General features: G+C 45.8%; 1 protein-coding gene across 1 annotated transcript in view; it reads left to right on the top strand.

The window, feature by feature from the left end:
• atp8a1 (ATPase phospholipid transporting 8A1) overlaps positions 1–20,603 on the top strand; it is a 68,245-nt gene that overhangs the window by 32,405 nt on the left and 15,237 nt on the right. The window contains exons 6-7 of the mRNA XM_065011049.1: positions 16,570–16,615; positions 19,796–19,836. Of these exons, the coding sequence (XP_064867121.1) occupies positions 16,570–16,615; positions 19,796–19,836 (87 nt within the window). The remainder of the gene's footprint in view (positions 1–16,569; positions 16,616–19,795; positions 19,837–20,603) is intronic.

The following is a 20,603-nucleotide window of genomic DNA, read 5'->3' as shown; positions in this document are numbered from 1 at the left end:
GGTTTCCGGGGGGCTAGAGAGACCGGGCAGGCACCTTGTTATGCAGTGGTGCGCACGGTGTCCCCAGTGCGGGTGCATAGCCCGGTGCGGTATATTCCAGCTCCTCGTATCGGCCGGGCTAGAGTGGGCATCGAGCCAGGTAAGGTTGGGCAGGCTCGGTGCTCAAGAGCTCCAGTGCGCCTACACGGTCCGGTCTATCCAGTACCACCTCCACACCCCAGCCCTCCGGTAGCAGCTCCCCGCACCAGGCTTCCTGTGCGTGTCCTCGGTTCATTACCACCAGTGCCAGCACCACGCATCAGGCCTACAGTGTGTCCCGCCTGTCCAGCGCCGCTGCCGGAGCGTCCCGCCTGTCCGGCGCCGCTGCCGGAGCGTCCCGCCTGTCCGGCGCCGCTGCCGGAGCTTCCCGCCTGTCCGGCGCAGCTGCCGGAGCCTCCCGCCTGTCCGGCGCCGCTGCCGGAGCGTCCCGCCTGTCCGGCGCCGCTGCCGGAGCCTCCCGCCTGTCCGGCGCCGCTGCCGGAGCCTCCCGCCTGTCCGGCGCCGATGCCGGAGCGTCCCGCCTGTCCGGCGCCGCTGCCGGAGCGTCCCGCCTGTCCGGCGCCGCTGCAGGATCCTCCCGCCTGTCCGGCGCCGCTGCCGGAGCGTCCCGCCTGTCCGGCGCCGCTGCCGGAGCCTCCCGCCTGTCCGGCGCCGCTGCCGGAGCGTCCCGCCTGTCCGGCGCCGCTGCCGGAGCCTCCCGCCTGTCCGGCGCCGCAGCCGGAGCGTCCCGCCTGTCCGGCGCCGCAGCCGGAGCTTCCCGCCTGTCCGGCGCTGTCAGAGCTACCGCCCCTCATGCCAGAGGCGCCAGAGCCCCTCATTCCAGAGGCACCAGTACTCCTCTGTTCAGCGCAGCTAGAGCTGTCAGCCTGCATGAAGCATCCAGAGCTGTCAGTCTGCCCAGCGCCGTCTGAGCTACCCGTCTGCCCAGCGCCGTCTGAGCTACCCGTCTGCCCAGCGCCGTCTGAGCCACCCGTCTGCCCAGCGCCACCAGTGCCGCCAGTCTGCCCAGCGCCGCCAGTGCCGCCAGTCTGCCCAGCGCCGCCTGAGCTACCAGTCTGCCCAGCGCCGCCAGTCTGCCCAGCGCCACCAGTGCCGCCAGTCTGCCAGGATCAGTTAGATCCGCCATTCAGCCAGGATCCGCCAGTGTGCCAGGATCCGCCAGTCAGCAAGGATCCGCCAGTCTGCCAGGATCCGCCAGAAGTGCCAGTCAGCCAGGATCTGCCAGATCCGCTAGTCAGCCAGGATCCGCCAGTCAGCCAGGATCCGCCAGATCCGCTAGTCAGCCAGGATCCGCCAGTCGGCCAGGATCTGCCAGAACCGCTAGTCAGCCAGGATCCGCCAGTCAGCCAGGATCCGCCAGTCAGCCAGGATCTGCCAGATCCGCTTGTCAGCCAGGATACGTCAGTCAGCCAGGATCTGCCAGTCAGCCAGGATCTGCCAGATCCGCTAGTCAGCCAGGATCTGCCAGATCCGCTAGTCAGCCAGGAACCACCAGCCAGCCAGGATCTGGTAGATCCATCAACCTGCCTGAGCTTCCTCTCACTCCCGAGCTTCCTCTCACTCCCGAGCTTCCTCTCACTCCCGAGCTTCCTCTCACTCCCGAGCTTCCTCTCACTCCCGAGCTTCCTCTCACTCCCGAGCCCGAGCTTCCTCTCACTCCCGAGCTTCCTCTCACTCCCGAGCTTCCTCTCTCTCCCGAGCTTCCTCTCACTCCTGAGCTTCCCCTCAGTCCCGAGCTGCCCCTCAGTCCCGAGCTGCCCCTCAGTCCCGATCTGCTCCTCAATCCAGTGGGTTTCTGGGTGAGGACTACTAGGCCATGGTCGGCGGCGAGGGTGGACTATCCAGGGACGCGAGGAGAGGGGACTAAGACATTAATTGAGTGGGGTCCACGTCCCGCGCCGGAACCGCCACCATGGACAGACGCCCACCCGGACCCTCCCTATTTGTTTTGAGGTGCGTTCAGGAGTCCGCACCTTAGGGGGGGGGGGGTTCTGTCACGCCCTGGTCGAAGTATTTTGTGTTTATCTTTATTTATTTGGTCAGGCCAGGGTGTGGCATGGGTTTTTGTATGTGGTGTGTATATATGGGGGATTGTAGCTAGTGGGGTGTTCTAGATAAGTCTATGGCTGTCTGAAGTGGTTCTCAATCAGAGGCAGGTGTTTATCGTTGTCTCTGATTGGGAACCATATTTAGGCAGCCATATTCTTTGGTTGTATTGTGGGTGATTGTCCTGTGTGTCTTGATGTCCTGGTTAGAGGTTAGTAGACACTTGTATAGGCTGTTTTCGGTTTTCGTTTTGTAGTGTTAGTGTTTTGTTGTGTGTTACGTTTGTTTATTAAAGATGAATCGCAATAGACACGCTGCAGTTTGGTCCGACTCTCCTTCACCATTAGAAAGCCGTTACACTGGTCCCGCTTTAAATGATGTGCAGCTTATAAAGGCTTCATAAAGCCTTCATAAACACTACATAAATGTGTTACTAATCATATATAACCATGTGTCATGCATTATAAAGGGTTCATAAATGTGACATAACCACCAATGTCAAATGTGACATAACCCACTATGTCAAATATGACAAACATGTGCTTTGTGGCATAACCACAGATTAATAAAGGCCTTATAAATCATATTCAATTGATGTTTCACAAAGCATTTATAACTCTGTCATGTATCTTGGTAGAGCATTTCAATGGCAGTATCAAAATCAAATCAAATGTTATTGGTCACATACACGTGTTTAGCAGATGTTATTGCGGGTGTAGCGAAATGGTTGTAATATCTAACAAGTAATATCTAACAGTTTCACAACATATACACATAAATCTAAGTAAGGAATGGATAAAGAATATACATACATTTATGTCAGAGCGGCATTGGACAAAGATATAGTGGCATAGTTTAGAGTACACTATATAAGGCTGAAGTCAGAAGTTTACATACACCTTAGCCAAATACATTTAAACTCACTCAATTAGTTTTTTGTAGCATTGCCTTTAAATTGTTCAACTTGGCTCAAAAGTTTCGGGTAGCCTTCCACAAGTTTCCCACAATAAGTTGGATGCATTTTGTCCCATTCTTCCTGACAGAGTTGGTGTAACTGAGTCAGGTTTGTAGGCCTCCTTGCTCACATACGCTTTTTCAGTTCTGACCACAAATTTTCTATAGGATTGAGGTCAGGGCTTTGTGATGGCCACTCCAATACCTTGACTTTGTCCTTAAGCCGTTTTGCCACATCTTTGGAAGTATGCTTGGGGTCATTGTCCATTTGGAAGACCCATTTGCGACCAAGCTTAAACTTCCTGACTGATGTCTTGAGACGTTGCTTCAATATATCCACATAATTGTCCTACCTCATGGTGCCATCTATTTTGTGAAGTGCCCCAGTCCCTCCTGCAGCAAAGCACCCCCACAACATGATGCTGCCACCCGCATGCTTCACGGTTGGGATGGTGTTCTTCAGCTTACAAGCACCCCCCTTTTTCGTTTTTCTTTTTCTCTCCTTTTTTCTCCCCAATTTCGTGGTATCCAAATGGTAGTAGTTAGTCTTGTCTCATCACTGCAACTCCCGTACGGACTCGGGAGAGGCGAAAGTCGAGACACATGCGTCCTCCGAAACACAACCCAACTTCTTGACACAATGCACATCCAACCCGGAAGCCAGCCGCACCAATGTGTCTGAGGAAACACCGTACACCTGGCGATCTGGTCAGCGTGTATTGCGCCCGGCCCGCCACAGGAGTCGCTAGTTCGCGATGAGACAAGGATATCCCTGGTGGCCAAACCCTCCCTAACCCGGACGTCGCCCCATGGACCTCCCGGTCGCGGCCGGCTGCAACAGAGCCTGGGCTCGAACCCAGAATCTCTGGTGCCTTAGACCACTGCGCCATCCCCCCTTTCCTCCAAACATAACGACGGTCATTATGGCCAAACAGTTCTATTTTTGTTTCATCAGACCAGAGGACATTTATCCAAAAAGTACAATCTTTTGTCCCCATGTGCAAACCATAGTCTGGCTTTTTAATGGTGGTTTTGGAGCAGTGGCTTCTTCTTTGCTGAGCGACCTTTCAGGTTATGTCGATATAGGACTCGTTTTACTGTGGATATAGATACTTTTGTACCTGTTTCTCCAGCATCTTCAAGGTCCTTTGCTGTTGTTCTGGGATTGATTTGCTCTTTTCGCACCAAATACGTTCATCTCTAGGAGACAATGAGTCTCCTTCCTGAGCGTTATGTTCGCTACGTGATCTCATGGTGTTTATACTTGCATACTATTATTTGTACAGATGAACGTGGTACCATCAGGCGTTTGGAAATTGCTCCCAAGAATGAACCAGACTTGTGGAGGTCTACAAATTGTTTTCTGAGGCTGATTTCTTTTGATTTTCCCATGATGTCAAATCAAATCCCAAATCAAATCAAATTTTATTTGTCACATACACATGGTTAGCAGATGTTAATGCGAGTGTAGCGAAATGCTTGTGCTTCTAGTTCCGACAATGCAGTAATAACCAACAAGTAATCTAGCTAACAATTCCAAAACTACTACCTTATAGACACAAGTGTAAGGGGATAGAGAATATGTACATAAAGATATATGAATGAGTGATGGGACAGAGCGGCATAGGCAAGATACAGTAGATGGTATTGAGTGCAGTATATACATATGAGATGAGTATGTAAACAAAGTGGCATAGTTAAAGTGGCTAGTGATACATGTATTACATAAGGATGCAGTAGATGATATAGAGTACAGTATATACGTATACATATGAGATGAATAATGTAGAGTATGTAAACATTATATTAGGTAGCATTGTTTAAAGTGGCTAGTGATATATTTACATCATTTCCCATCAATTCCCATTATTAAAGTGGCTGGAGTTGAGTCAGTGTGTTGGCAGCAGCCACTCAATGTTAGTGGTGGCTGTTTAACAGTCTGATGGCCTTGAGATAGAAGCTGTTTTTCAGTCTCTCGGTCCCAGCTTTGATGCACCTGTACTGACCTCGCCTTCTGGATGATATCGGGGTGAACAGGCAGTGGCTCGGGTGGTTGTTGTCCTTGATGATCTTTATGGCCTTCCTGTGACATCGGGTGGTGTAGGTGTCCTGGAGGGCAGGTAGTTTGCCCCCGGTGATGCGTTGTGCAGACCTCACTACCCTCTGGAGAGCCTTACGGTTGTGGGCGGAGCAGTTGCCGTACCAGGCGGTGATACAGCCTCGATTGTGCATCTGTAGAAGTTTGTGAGTGCTTTTGGTGACAAGCCGGATTTCTTCAGCCTCCTGAGGTTGAAGAGGCGCTGCTGCGCCTTCTTCACGATGCTGTCTGTGTGAGTGGACCAATTCAGTTTGTCTGTGATGTGTATGCCGAGGAACTTAAAACTTACTACCCTCTCCACTACTGTTCCATCGATGTGGATAGGGGGGTGTTCCCTCTGCTGTTTCCTGAAGTCCACAATCATCTCCTCAGTTTTGTTGACGTTGAGTGTGAGGTTATTTTCCTGACACCACACTCCGAGGGCCCTCACCTCCTCCCTGTAGGCCGTCTCGTCGTTGTTGGTAATCAAGCCTACCACTGTTGTGTCGTCCGCAAACTTGATGATTGAGTTGGAGGCGTGCGTGGCCACGCAGTCGTGGGTGAACAGGGAGTACAGGAGAGGGCTCAGAACGCACCCTTGTGGGGCCCCCGTGTTGAGGATCAGCGGGGTGGAAATGTTGTTGCCTACCCTCACCACCTGGGGGCGGCCCGTCAGGAAGTCCAGTACCCAGTTGCACAGGGCGGGGTCGAGACCCAGGGTCTCGAGCTTGATGACGATCTTGGAGGGCACTATGGTGTTAAATGCCGAGCTGTAGTCGATGAACAGCATTCTCACATAGGTATTCCTCTTGTCCAGATGGGTTAGGGCAGTGTGCAGTGTGGTTGGATTGCATCGTCTGTGGACCTATTTGGGCGGTAAGCAAATTGGAGTGGGTCTAGGGTGTCAGGTAGGGTGGAGGTGATATGGTCCTTGACTAGTCTCTCAAAGCACTTCATGATGACGGAAGTGAGTGCTACGGGGGGCGGTAGTCGTTTAGCTCAGTTACCTTAGCTTTCTTGGGAACAGGAACAATGGTGGCCCTCTTGAAGCATGTGGGAACAACAGACTGGGATAGGGATTGATTGAATATGTCCGTAAACACACCAGCCAGCTGGTCTGCGCATGCTCTGAGGGCGCGGCTGGGGATGCCGTCTGGGCCTGCAGCCTTGCGAGGGTTGACACGTTTAAATGTTTTCCTCGCGTCGGCTGCAGTGAAGGAGAGTCCGCATGTTTTAGTTGCGGGCCGTGTCAGTGGCACCGTATTGTCCTCAAAGCGGGAAAAAAAGTTATTTAGTCTGCCTGGGAGCAAGACATCCTGGTCCGTGACGGGGCTGGTTTTCTTTTTGTAATCCGTGATTGACTGTAGACCCTGCCACATACCTCTTGTGTCTGAGCCGTTGAATTGAGATTCTACTTTGTCTCTATACTGACGCTTAGCTTGTTTGATTGCCTTGCGGAGGGAAGAGTTACACTGTTTGTATTCGGTCATGTTTGCGGTCACCTTGCCCTGATTAAAAGCAGTGGTTCGCGCTTTCAGTTTCACGCGAATGCTGCCATCAATCCACGGTTTCTGGTTTGGGAATGTTTTAATCGTTGCTATGGGAACGACATCTTCAACGCACATTCTAATGAACTCGCTCGCCGAATCAGCGTATTCGTCAATGTTGTTGTCTGACGCAATACGAAACATATCCCAGTCCACGTGATGGAACCAGTCTTGGAGTGTGGAATCAGATTGGTTGGACCAGCATTGAACAGACCTCAGCGCGGGAGCTTCTTGTTTTAGTTTCTGTCTGTAGGCAGGGATCAACAAAATGGAGTCGTGGTCAGCTTTCCCGAAAGGAGAGCGGGGCAGGGCCTTATATGCGTTGCGGAAGTTGGAATAGCAATGATCCAAGGTTTTTCCAGCCCTGGTTGCGCAATCGATATGCTGATAAAATTTAGGGAGTCTTGTTTTCAGATTAGCCTTGTTAAAATCCCCAGCTACAATGAATGCAGCCTCCGGATATATGGATTCCAGTTTGCAAAGAGTCAAATAAAGTTTGTTCAGAGCCATCAATGTGTCTGCTTGGGGGGGAATATATACTGTGATTATAATCGAAGAGAATTCCCTTGGTAGATAATGCGGTCGACATTTGATTGTGAGGAATTCTAAATCAGGTGAACAGAAGGACTTGAGTTCCTGTATGTTGTTGTGGCCACACCACGTCACGTTAACCATGAAGCATACGCCCCCGCCCCTCTTCTTACCAGAAAGATGTTTGTTTCTGTCGGCGCGATGCGTGGAGAAACCAGCTGGCTCCACCGACTCTGATAGCGTCTCTCCAGTGAGCCATGTTTCCGTGAAGCAAAGAACGTTAGTCTCTGATGTCCCTCTGGAATGCTACCCTTGCTCGGATTTCATCAACCTTGTTGTCAAGAGACTGGACATTGGCGAGGAGAATGCTAGGGAGTGGTGCAGGATGTGCCCGTCTCCGGAGTCTGACCAGAAGACCGCTTCATTTTCCCCTTTTATGAAGTCATTTTTTGGGGTCGCCGGCTGGGATCCATTCCGTTGTCCTGGGTGAAAGGCAGAACACAGGATCCGATTCGCGAAAGTCATATTCTTGGTCGTACTGATGGTGAGTTGACGCTGCTCTTATGTTCAGTAGTTCTTCTCGACTGCATGTAATGAAACCTAAGATGACCCGGGGTACCAATGTAAGAAATAACACGTAAAAAAACAAAAAACTGCATAGTTTCCTCGGAACGCGAAGCGAGGCGTCCATCTCTGTCGGCGCCGGAAGATCATGTCAAGCAAAGAGGCACTGAGTTTGAAGGTACGCCTTGAAATACATTCACATGTACACCTCCAATTGACTCAAATGATGTCAATTAGCCTATCAGAAGCTTCTAAAGCCATGACATCTTGGAATTTTCCAAGCTGTTTACAGGCACAGTCAACTTAGTGTATATAAACTTCTGACCCACTGGAATTGTGATACAGTGAATTATAAGTGATATAATCTGTCTGTAAACAATTGTTGGAAAAAGTACTTGTCATGCACAAAGTAGATGTCCTAACCGACTTGCCAAAACTGTAGTTTGTTAACAAGAAATTGGTGGAGTGGTTGAAAAACGAGTTTTAATGACTCCAACCTACGTGCATGTAATCTTCCGTCTTCAACTGTACAGTCGTGGCCAAAAGTTTTGAGAATGACACAAATATTAATTTCCACAAAGTCTGCTGCTTCAGTGTTTTTAGATATTTTTGTCAGATGTTACTATGGAATACTGAAGTATAATTACAAGGATTTCATAAGTGTCAAAGGCTTTTATTGACAATTACATGAAGTTGATGCAAAGAGTCAATATTTGCAGTGTTGACCCTTCTTTTTCAAGACCTCTGCAATCCGCCCTGGCATGCTGTCAATTAACTTCTGGGCCACATCTGATGGCAGCCCATTCTTGCATAATCAATGCTTGGAGGTTTTTGTTTGTCCACCCACCTCTTGGGGATTGACCAGAAGTTCTCAATGGGATTAAGGTCTGGGTAGTTTCCTGGCCATGGACCCAAAATATTGATGTTTTGTTCCCCAAGCCACTTTTGTCACTTTTGCTTTATGGCAAGGTGCTCCATCAAACTGTTCCTGGATAGTTGGGAGAAGTTGCTCTCGGAGGATGTGTTGGTACCATTTCTTTATTCATGGCTGTGTGCTTAGGCAAGTTTGTGAGTGAGCCCCACTCCCTTGGCTGAGAAGCAACCCCATAAATGAATGGTCTCAGAATGCTTTACTGTTGGCATGACACAGGACTGATGGTAGTGCTCACCTTGTCCTCTCCGGACAAGCTTTTTTCCGGATGCCCCAAACAATCAGAAAGGGAATTCCTCAGAGAAAATGACTTTACCCCAGTCCTCAAGCAGTCCATTCCCTGTACCTTTTGCAGAATATCAGTATGTCCCTGATGTTTTTCCTGGAGAGAAGTGGCTTCTTTGCTGCCCATCTTGACACCAGGCCATCCTCCAGATGCACTCACACCTGCCTGCTACCATTCCTGAGCAAGCTCTGTACTGGTGATGCCCCGATCCCGCAGTTGAATCAACTTTAGGAGACGGTCCTGGCGCTTGCTGGACTTTCTTGGGCGCCCTGAAGCCTTCTTCACAACAATTGAACCACTCTCCTTGAAGTTCTTGATGATCCGATAAATGGTTGATTTAGGTGTAATGTTACTGGCAGCAATATCCTTTCCTGTGAAGCCCTTTTTGTGCAAAGCAATGATGACGGCACGTGTTTCCTTGCAGGTAACCTTGGTTGACATTGGAAGAACAATGATTCCAAGCACCACCCTCCTTTTGAAGCTTCCAGTCTGTTATTCGAACTCAATCAGCATGACAGAGTGATCTCCAGCCTTGTCCTCGTCAACACTCACACCTGTGTTAACGAGAGAATCACTGACATGATGTCAGCTGGTCCTTTTGTGGCAGGGCTGAAATGCAGTGGAAAGTTTTTTTTAAATTCAGTTCATTTGCATGGCAAAGAGGGACTTTGCAATTAATTGTTATTCATCTGATGACTCTTCATGACATTCTGGAGTATATGCAAATTGCCATCATACACACTGAGGCAGCAGACTTTGTGAAAATTAATATTTGTTTCATACTCAAAACTTTTGGCCATGACTGTATATATTAAAATCGTCCGATTAATCGCTATCGGCTTTTTTTTGGTCCTCCAAAATTCGGTATCTGCGTTGAAAAATGATAATCGGTCGACCTCTAGTTTGAAGGGACAGTTTTTCTAAATAATATGGCTACACCTCTGGCCTTGGATGAAATAGTTGATTGATACATCTGTGAAACCCAACTACAATTTAATCTCCATTGCTCTGTATGCTTTATGTCAGTTTCTTGTAGAAACATTACATCTCCAGAAAGTTTTCAAATGGGAAAAAGCTTTTCCTCTTTTCAAATTCAGTAGCCAAAATAAATAATTATTTGGTCCTCAAATACATTAGAATTGTAGCAGTAGGGTTGGCGCAAAATGTAAAGAGCAACGGACAAATTAAAAACACAAGAAAAACATTCTCCACCTCCCTCCCCCGTCCACTTCCCCAAACAAAGTGGAATATTTATTCCCCCATAAACACTGTGGAACTGCTGGACACTGCGGGGAGACATCGGCTTGCTAACTAATTTATAATGAAACTAAATTAGCGTACCTTCAGGTGATCCGACTGGGCCCCCTCACCCTTATGTCTACAACATATGCTCTTATAAAATAGCTGAATTGAGCCAAACGATGTAGTTAATATGTCCCTACCGTAACAGGGAAATCGGTCAGGTGCAGTTTTACCCACCTGTAGGACTCTGACAGTCTGTCATATCTGAAAACGTTGGGATAATCCGGCCTACCGATCACGGTGAACAGCTACTCGGGACGGCCCTATCGGTCCTAGGTGTTAGTGGCTATAGTAGTGATCCTGTCAATGAAAGACTCGGCATCCTTTGGTTTTTCGAACACCTTCTCTACCATACAATGGGTAAGAATTAGCCGAGCAATGAAGAGGAGGCCGTGTCTGATTCCCGCATCTCAAAATTTCTTCCTACCTCCATCAATGGCCTGGCGCTGCTTGGTTACCTCAGCAGTGTAGTCTGGGTATATGTTAATGACGGTGGGAATTGCTGGCGGGACAGGCGCAGAATCTTTTCCTTCTCGGAGTCGTGGTATATTTTGGCAATCATGACGCGGTGTGCTCAGTCCACTTTTAGGCCTTGGGGGAAATGGTCAATTCCTAACAGTTTTGGTATACATTTTGCCACGAACTGTGTTGGTATCAATGCTAACAATATAGCTCTGGTTCATAGGAAAATTATTACTTCATACAATAGCTGGAGGATCAGCTGAGGCATTCAGGGCAGTTATATCAAATTTTATTTGTCACATGCGCCGAATACAACAGGTTTAGACCTCACAGTGAAATGCTTACTTACAAGCCCTTAACCAACTATGCAGTTTTATTGGGCCATAAATTAGGTTAATGACATTGTGTCTTCCAACGCAGAAAAGTAATGTTTTATGGCTCCTTTCCCTCTCTCTGGATCTGACGGGGCACTGCCTGCTGTGGGAGGTCTGGACCTATCGCTGGGAGCAGCGTACGCTGTCCTGCTTCTCGTGAGCCCTTGAAAGGTTCAACGAATTGTGTGAGGGGTAGGAATGGGCGGATTTCTGTATCCCTTTTCCGACCGTTGTATTGGGCAGTTCAACGATGAGAAATGTCTCAGTCCCTGGAGCAAAAACTTTGTGCTATCCAGGAGCACAAGTAGAAGACATCAACAAGCCGCTCCCAAACATGTTAAACCTGCATCAGGACATCAATAAGCTGCTCCCAAACATTTTAAACCAGCATCAGGAAATTGAGTCCATCATAGTGAATATGGGATTCAATTATATTTTGAAGGGAAGCTCAGAACAGCTGAAGATGGATTTTAAAGAACTGATTGGGTCTCTACTTGACACCAACAAACACCCCATAATATCTGGCCTCCCTAAATCGTGGCATTGCATGTTTCCGCAGACTTTTGAACCTCCATAACAGGCTACGAGACTATTGAAGCTCTGTGGGGTATAACATTTATTTATAATTTTGATGCCTTCGGGAAACAAAGCTTTTATATGGAAGATCATTTGGGTTACTGGATCCTTTCACAGCATTATTAGGATGCTTTGAGACAATGACTTATCAATGACCCAAGCCCGGCTCAGTTAAACCCCTACCACTGTGTTGATGAGTTGTCATAATGCTTCACCAAATTTACATTACTCCAGGGGTCCTTGCATATATGGCAGTGTAAGTTGTTATTATATTAAGAATTAATCCGTTCAATTAGACTTTGAACTTGAACCCTGTAAGAATTCTGTATCTGGGCTCACAAGTGGCGCAGCAGTCTAAGGGTTGTGTTTTGGAGGATGCATGGCTCTGGACCTTCACCTCTCCCGAGTCCATATGGGAGCTGCAGAGATGGGACAAGACTGTAACTACCAATTGGATATCACGAAATTGGGGAGAAAAAGGGGTAAAAGTACATAAACATAATAATAATTGTAAAAGAAAATCCTGGATCGAGCTGTCAGACAGTTTTTTTTGTATCTCAAATCTCAGAAATGCAGTTCAACTATGTAACATTTTGTGTCTCCTTATGTTAGGGGTAAAAATAGTTTTCATCGGCACACAATTCCCAAATAATGTATTGCAAAATCTAATGCTTCTAACCGAAAGAATCACCTTACCTTGACACTTAAAACCTAAATCGATACGGTCATTAACATGTTCTTCAGTAATTATGCATAATGTGATGGCGCATGCGATGGCGTGCAAGGTCAATACTGTTGTGTCTGGATCCATGTTGGATCTAATATCCATGGCAAATTGATGTTGATCATCTGTTGTTGTTGCTTTGGTTTACAGCAGGGTCTCATTAGATTTAACAGAGAAAGTAATGAGTTCTTGTTTTCATAGGTTTTTGTGCCTCTGATTGGACACCAAGTCTACTGTGCACAACCAACTTGACAGAGTTTGAAGAATTGTTTAAATAATAATGTGCAAATATTGTACAATCCAGGTGTGCAAAACTCTTACATGCTGACCAAACCGGACGCGCGCATGTTGATTTTGTACTCCCACACCAGACACGGTCAGGACACGCAGATTGAAATATCAAAACAAACTCTGAACCAATTATATTAATTTGGGGACAGGTCGAAAAGCATAAAACAGTTATGGAAATTTAGCTAGCTTGCTGTTGCTAGGTAATTTGTCCTGGTATAAAAACATTGGGTTGATATTTGACCTCAAATGCACAAGGTCCTCTACTCCAACAATTAATCCACAGATAAAACGGTAAACTGAATTCCTTTAGCAGTGAATACAGCGTTGATTCTTCTTGGGTATGACACTACACGCTTGGCACACCTGTATATGGGGTGTTTCTCCCATTCTTCTCTGCAGATCCTCTAAAGCTCTGTCAGGTTGGATGGGGAGTGTTGCTGGATAGCTGTTTTCAGGTCTCTGGAGATGTTCTATCAGGTTCAAGTCTGGGCTCTGGCTGGGCCAGTCAAGGACATTCAGAGACTTGTCTTGAAGCCACTCCTGCGTTGTTTTGGCTGTGTGCTTAGGATCGTTGTCCTTGGAAGGTGAACCTTCACCCCATTTTGAGGTGTTGAGCGCATTCTGGAGTAGGTGTTTATCAAGGATCTTGCTGGACTTTTCTCTGTTCATCTTTTCCTCGAATCTGACTAGTCTCCCAGTCCCTGCTGCTGGAAAACATCCCCACAGCATGATGCTGCCACCACCATGCTTCAACGTAGGGATGGTATTGGCCAGGTGATGAGCGGTGCCTGGTTTCCTCCTGACGTGACGTTTTGCATTCAGGCCAAAGAGTTCAATCTTTCATCAGACCAGAGAATCTTGTTCTCATGGTTTGAGAGTCCTTTTTACTGAGGAGTGGCTTCTGTTTGGCCACTCTACTATAAAGGCCTGATAGGGAGTGCTGTAGAAATGGTTGTCCTTCTGGGAGGAACTCTAGAGCTCTGTCAGAGTGACCATCGGGTTCTTGGTCACCTCCCTGACCAAGGCACTTCTCACCCTTCCCCAGATCTGTACCTCGAAACAATCTGTTTCGGAGCTCCACAGACAATTCCTTCGACCTCATCTGAGTTGCACTGTCAACTGTGGGACCTTATATAGACAGGTGTGTGCCTCTTCCAAATCATGTCCAGTCAGTGGAATTTACCACAGGTAAATTTGCGGTTTTCGCGGTTTTGTCTCACCAGGGGTGATGGTCGGTTTCACCTTTATCGTCGAAGGAATGAGCGTTACACCGAGGCATGTACTCTGGAGCAGGATCGATTGGAGGTGGATGGTCCGTCATGGTCTGGGGCGGTGTGTCACAGCATCATCGGACTGAGCTTGTTGTCATTGCAGGCAATCTCAACGGTGTGCGTTACAGGCAAGACATCCTCCTGTACAGAATAAAAATATTCCAAAAAGTGTGTCTGCAAAAAGTTGTTTACAACAAGGCACCAAAGTAATACTGCTAAAATGTGGCAAAGCAATTCACTTTTTGTCCTGAATACAAAGTATTATATTTGCGGCAAATCCTACACAACACATTACTGAGTCCCACCCTCATATTTTCAAGCATAGTGGTGGCTGCGTCATGTTATGGGTATGCTTGTAATCGTTAAGGACTGGGGAGTTTTTCAGGATAAAAAATACATAGAATTGAGCTAAGCACAGGCAAAATCCTAAAGCCCAAAGGGAAAACTGGTTCAGTCTGCTTTCCACCAGAAACTTGGAGATTAATTCACCTTTCAGCAAGACAATAACCTAAAAGAACAAGGCCAAATCTACACTGGAGTTGGTTACCAAGAAGACATTGAATGTTCCTGAGTAGCTGAGTAACAATTTTGACTTAAATCTGCTAAAAATCTATGGCAAGTCCTGAAAATGGTTGCCTGGTAATGATCAACAATCAATTTGGCAGAGCTTGAAGAATTCTGAAAATAATAATGGGCAACCCAAAAACATTCATAGCTATAATCTCTATGTCATGCCCTGACCTTTTAGATATCTGTTTTCTTTATATTTTGGTTAGGTCAGGGCGTGACAAGGGTGGGTACGCTAGTTTTTGTATTTTCTAGGGTTTTTTGAATGTCTAGGGTTTTTGTAGGTCTAGGTGATTTGTATGTCTATGGTGGCCTGATATGGTTCCCAATCAGAGGCAGCTGTTTATCGTTGTCTCTGATTGGGGATCATATTTAGCTAGCCATTTTTCCTTTGTTGTTTGTGGGATCTTGTTCTATGTTTAGTTGCCTGTCTGCACTATTCGTATAGCTTCACGTTTCGTTTGTGCTTGTTTGTTTTGTTTTGCTGAGTTTCGGTTTTATTAAAAACATGTGGAAATCTACTCACGCTGCGCCTTGGTCTCATCTTTATAAGGAATGTGACACTCTATCATAAGTGCTTCTACAAAGTATTGACTCAGGGTGGGTTGTAAATTAGATGTCTGAATTGAATTTTCTATACATCTGAAAACAACATTTCTAAAAACATGTTTTCACTTTGTCATTATGGGGTATTGTGTGTAGATGGGTGAGGAAAAAAAATGTTTTATCTATTTTCAAATCAGGCTGTAACACAAAATGTGGAATAAGTCAAGGGGTATGAATACTTTCTGAAGGCAATGTATGTCTGCAAGATCACATTAGACGTAATATAACTGAATTTAATAGTATACTATAACTACTTTTATAACAAAAAACACCACCACATTTCTTAGGAGTTTGAATGGATTTTTCTCAAAACTTCATAGCAAGTGCCACAAGGCAAAATACATTGAACCAAAACACAGGTAGGCTACAGTTTATCACCATTTGCTTTTAAAACTGCTCACTGTAAGGCCTGCATCATAGAAAACAACACTGTAGGTTACAGAGCCTAATCCATCCTGAATACATATTCTCATGAAACTGATTGAAATCAAATGGTTAGCATGCAGATGTTTTGAAAATCCTAAAGTATCCCTTTAAAGGTTCCCACAGTCTGGTGGGAACATTGTGGGGACATCACACAAGATATGTTCCCAAAACACAAAATTGTCCATTTGTGTGGATGATTCTACAATGTTTTCTTTTCACCTGAACATCCCAGAACACATTTTGTGTGTTCTTTAAAGGTTCCTAGAATGTCTCATTAGGTTGTGGTAACATTGTGGGGACATGACGAGATATGTTCCCAAAACACAACAAATGTCCAGTTGTGCTGACGTTCAGATTGTGTTTGTATCAGGGTGCACAAAACACTCATTTGACATGGAATTATTGTAATCAAAAGGAGAGTCTTTTGCATTTCTTAAAAACAATCTAACTTTGTTATTTAATTACTGCATTAGAGTTATAAGAACCCTTTATTATGTTGTATAAAACAACCATTTGATGCAATTACACGATTATAACATAATCTAGCAAATGTAGGAAACTGGTTGAGAGAATGCCAAGAGTGTGCAAAGCTGTCATCAAGGCAAAAGGTGGCTACTTTGAAGAATCTCAAATATAAAATATATCTTGATTTGTTTAACACTTTTTTGGTTACTACATGATTCCATAAGTGTTATTTCATAGTTTTAATGTCTTCGCTATTATTCTACAATGTAGATAATAGTACAAATAAAGAAAAACCCATACTTTTGACTGTTACTGTATGTCTGAGTGAAACTGGCGTTGTTTTGTCTCTGTTGACTAGTGTTTGAGGTAGGCTAGGCTGAACATTTTTGGTTGCCCAATGTGTAGGGGGGCCCACATTTTATTAAAAGGGGGGGGGATCTTCAATTCAAATCATTGACTGCATTACTAATGTATTGTCTAAATGCCTGAACTGTTTGTCTTGGTTGAAGTGGTTCCTTTTGTCGTTGCAGAAACGTCACAACGCCGACAATGTCGTCAATAAGAAGGAATGTCAAGGTACGGACCAACTTTGTCTGTTTCTTGTTGCTGTTATCCCAGATTGATTGATTCATTGATTGATGATGTTTATTGTCCTTCAAGGGGTAATTATTTTTACTGCTCACAAGCTGAGAGAAGGTCACAGGTTACACATACACTAAATTAACAAAAGTATGTGGGCATCTGCTCATTGAACATACAGTTGAAGTCGGGAGTTGACATACACCTTAGCCAAATACATTTAACCTCAGATTTTCACAATTCCTGACATACAATCCTAGTAAAAATCCCCTGTCTTAGGTCAGTTAGGAACACCACTTTATTTTAAGAATGTGACATGTCAGAATAATAGTAGAGAGAATTATTTATTTCAGCTTTTATTTCTCTCATCACATTCCCTGTGTGTCAGAAGTTTACATACACTCAATTAGTATTTGGTAGCATTGCCTTTAAATAGTTTAACTTGGGTCAAACGTTTCAGGTAGCCTTCCACAAGCTTCCCACAATAAGTTGTGTGAATTTTGGCCCATTCCTCCTGGCAGAGCTGGTCAGTGGAGTCAGGTTTTTAAGCCTCCTTGCTCGCACATGTTTTTTCAGTTCTGCCCACAAATTTTCTATGGGATTGAGGTCAGAGCTTTGTGATGGCCACTCCAATATATTGACTTTGTTGTCCTTAAGGCATTTTGACACAACTTTGGAAGTATGCTTGGGGTCATTGTCCATTTGGAAGAAGTTTCATCAGACCAGAGGACATTTCTTCAGAAAGTGCGATCTTTGTACCCATGTGCAGTTGCAAACAGCAGTCTGGCATTTTTATGGCGGTTTTGGAGCAGTGGCTTCTTCCTTGCTGAGTGGCCTTTCAGGTTATGTCGATGTAGGACTCATTTTACTGTGGATATAGATATTTTTTTACCCGTTTCCTCCAGCATCTTCACAAGGTCCTTTGCTGTTGTTCTGGGATTGATTTGCACTTTTCGCACCAAAGTACGTTCATCTCTAGGAGACAGAACACATCTCCTTCCTGAGTGGTATGATGACTGCGTGGTCCCATGGTGTTTATACTGGCATACTATTATTTGTACAGATGAACGTGGTACCTTCAGGCATTTTGAAATTGCTCCCAAGGATGAACCAGACTTGTGGAGGTCTACTATTTTTTTTCTGAGGTCTTGGCTGATTTCTTTTGATTTTCCCATGATGTCAAGCAAAGATGCACTGAGTTTGAAGGTAGACCTTGAAATACATCCACAGGTATACCTCTAATTGACTTTTCTGGAATTTTCCAAGCTGTTTACAGGCACAGTCAACTTAGTGTATGTTAACTTCTGACCCTCTGGAATTGTGATACAATGAATGATAAGTTAAATAATCTGTCTGAAAACAATTGTTGGAAAAATGACTTGTGTCATGCACAAAGTGTATGTCCTAACCGACTTACCAAAACTGTAGTTTGTTTATAAGAAATTTGTGGAGTGGTTGAAAAACGAGTGTATGTAAACTTCCGACTTCAACTGTATTACGGAGTTGGTCACCAGTTTGCCGCTATAACAGCCTCCACTCTTCTGGGAAGGCTTTCCACTAGATGTTGCAACATTGCTGTAGGGACTTGCTTCCATTCAGCCACAAGAGCGTTAGTGAGGTCTAGCACTGATGTTGGGCGATTTGGCCTGAGGGCATTGTCAAGCTGAAACAGGAAAGGGACTTCCCCAAACTATTCCCACAAAGTTGAAAGCACAGAATTGTCTAGAATGTCATTGTATGCTGTAGTGTTAAGATTCCCCTTCACTGGAACCTGTGTCTGGGCCTAGTCCGAACCATGAAAATAGCCCCAGACCATTATTCCTCCAAGTAGCATTCTCATGGCATCCGCCAAACCCAGGTTTGTCTGTCGGACTGCCAGACGGTGAATCGTGATTCATCACTCCAGAGAACGCGTTTCCGCTGCTCCAGAGTCTAATGACGGCGAGCTTTACACCACTCCAGCCGACGTGGGTATGTGGCTGCTCAGCAATTGAAACCCTGTTCATGATGCTCCTGACGAGCAGTTCTTGTACTGACGTTGCTTCCAGAGGCAGTTTGGAAGTCGGTAGTGAGTGTTGCAACCGAGGGCAGATGATTTTTACGCTCTACGCTCTTCAACACTCGGCGATCCCATTTTGTGAACTTCTGTGACCTACCACTTTGCGGCTGAGCCGTTGTTGCTGCTAGACGTTCCCACTTCACAATAACAGCACTTACAGTTGACCAGGGCAGATATTTGAGGAACTCACTTGTTGGAAAGATGGCATCCTATGACTGTGCCACGTTGAAAGCCACTGAGCTTTTCAGTAAGGCCATTCTACTGCCAATGTTTATCTGTGGAGATTGCATGGCCGTGTGTTCTATTTTATACACCTGTCAACAAAGGGTGTGGCTGAAATTAAACCCCTACAACTCATCCAGAACGCCGCAGCCCGTCTGGTGTTCAACCTTCCCAAGTTCTCTCACGTCACCCCGCTCCTCCGCTCTCTCCACTGGCTTCCAGTTGAAGCTCGCATCCGCTACAAGACCATGGTGCTTGCCTACGGAGCTGTGAGGGGAACGGCACCTCACTACCTCCAGGCTCTGATCAGGCCCTACACCCAAACAAGGGCACTGCGTTCATCCACCTCTGGCCTGCTCGCCTCCCTACCACTGAGGAAGTACAGTTCCCGCTCAGCCCAGTCAAAACTGTTCGCTGCTCTGGCCCCCCAATGGTGGAACAAACTCCCTCACGACGCCAGGACAGCGGAGTCAATCACCACCTTCCGGAGACACCTGAAACCCCACCTCTTTAAGGAATACCTAGGATAGGATAAAGTAATCCTTCTCCCCCCTTAAAAGACCTAGATGCACTATTGTAAAGTGGCTGTTCCACTGGATGTCATAAGGTGAAAGCACCAATTTGTAAGTCGCTGTGGATAAGAGCGTCTGCTAAATGACTTAAATGTAATGTAAATGTAATAGCCAAATCCAAAATTTTGAAAGGGTGTCTACATACTTCCGTGTGTATACACTATACATTTACGTATAAAGGCATAGCCTTCAAAAGTTGAATGTATTTCTTTGTTGTCGTATGACACATGACAGAATGTGTGGTGATGACAATGCATGGTGATGATATATATTTATCCTGAGTGTCACAATATTTCTATTTTCATTTGTCTCTGCTCTTTAAAGTGCTTAGGAACGGTGCCTGGGAGATTGTGCACTGGGCAAAGGTACGTTACCAGACTACATCCTCTTAACTTAAAGGAGAATGTACGTTACCAGACTACCTCATCTTAACTTAAAGGAGACGGTACGTTACTAGACTACCTCCTCTTAACTTAAAGGAGAAGGTACGTTACTAGACTACCTCCTCTTAACTTAAAGGAGAAGGTACGTTACCAGACTACCTCCTCTTAACTTAAAGGGGAAGTATTTTACAACTTAGTGTTAGATGGTTCCGCAATCTGAATGTAGTCTATGTAGCGTAATCCATAATTCGATTTACTTGTAAAATACAGGACCTCCTCTTTAACCAACGCCATCATGCAAGGGTGTGATATTGTTATATGAGAGATATTCATAGATGGCCACTGACAGTGGCCTTTTCGTCAGTTTACGTCCCACAAGAACTGGAGCAAAGAACATGTTGATAAAGCTATGTTCACACCAGTTTCTTCCAATGCAATCTCTCCATATTAAGTAGGAATCCCCCTTCTACACACACAGACACACACACTTCCCGTTCGCCATCTGGCCCCCGGCCTTCATCAGCCTGGCCTGGCTACTAATTAAGAAGAGAAGAAAGGCTGCACCCGTGGACATAACAGAGAGAGAGAGCAGCTTTTAATCCAGCATTCATAACGCACCCCATTTAATTACCATGTCAGAAACGGCGCCCGCAACGATCAGGTACAAAAATAAAAAAATATGTGAACGAGGAATGCTATTAATAGCCTGCCCGTTAGATAGAAGGCACATGCGTGTGTTGCCGTGCAAC

Source organism: Oncorhynchus nerka, linkage group LG26 (assembly GCF_034236695.1).
Source record: "Oncorhynchus nerka isolate Pitt River linkage group LG26, Oner_Uvic_2.0, whole genome shotgun sequence".
NCBI lineage: Eukaryota > Metazoa > Chordata > Actinopteri > Salmoniformes > Salmonidae > Oncorhynchus > Oncorhynchus nerka.
This window is presented reverse-complemented; position numbering and strand designations above follow the sequence as displayed.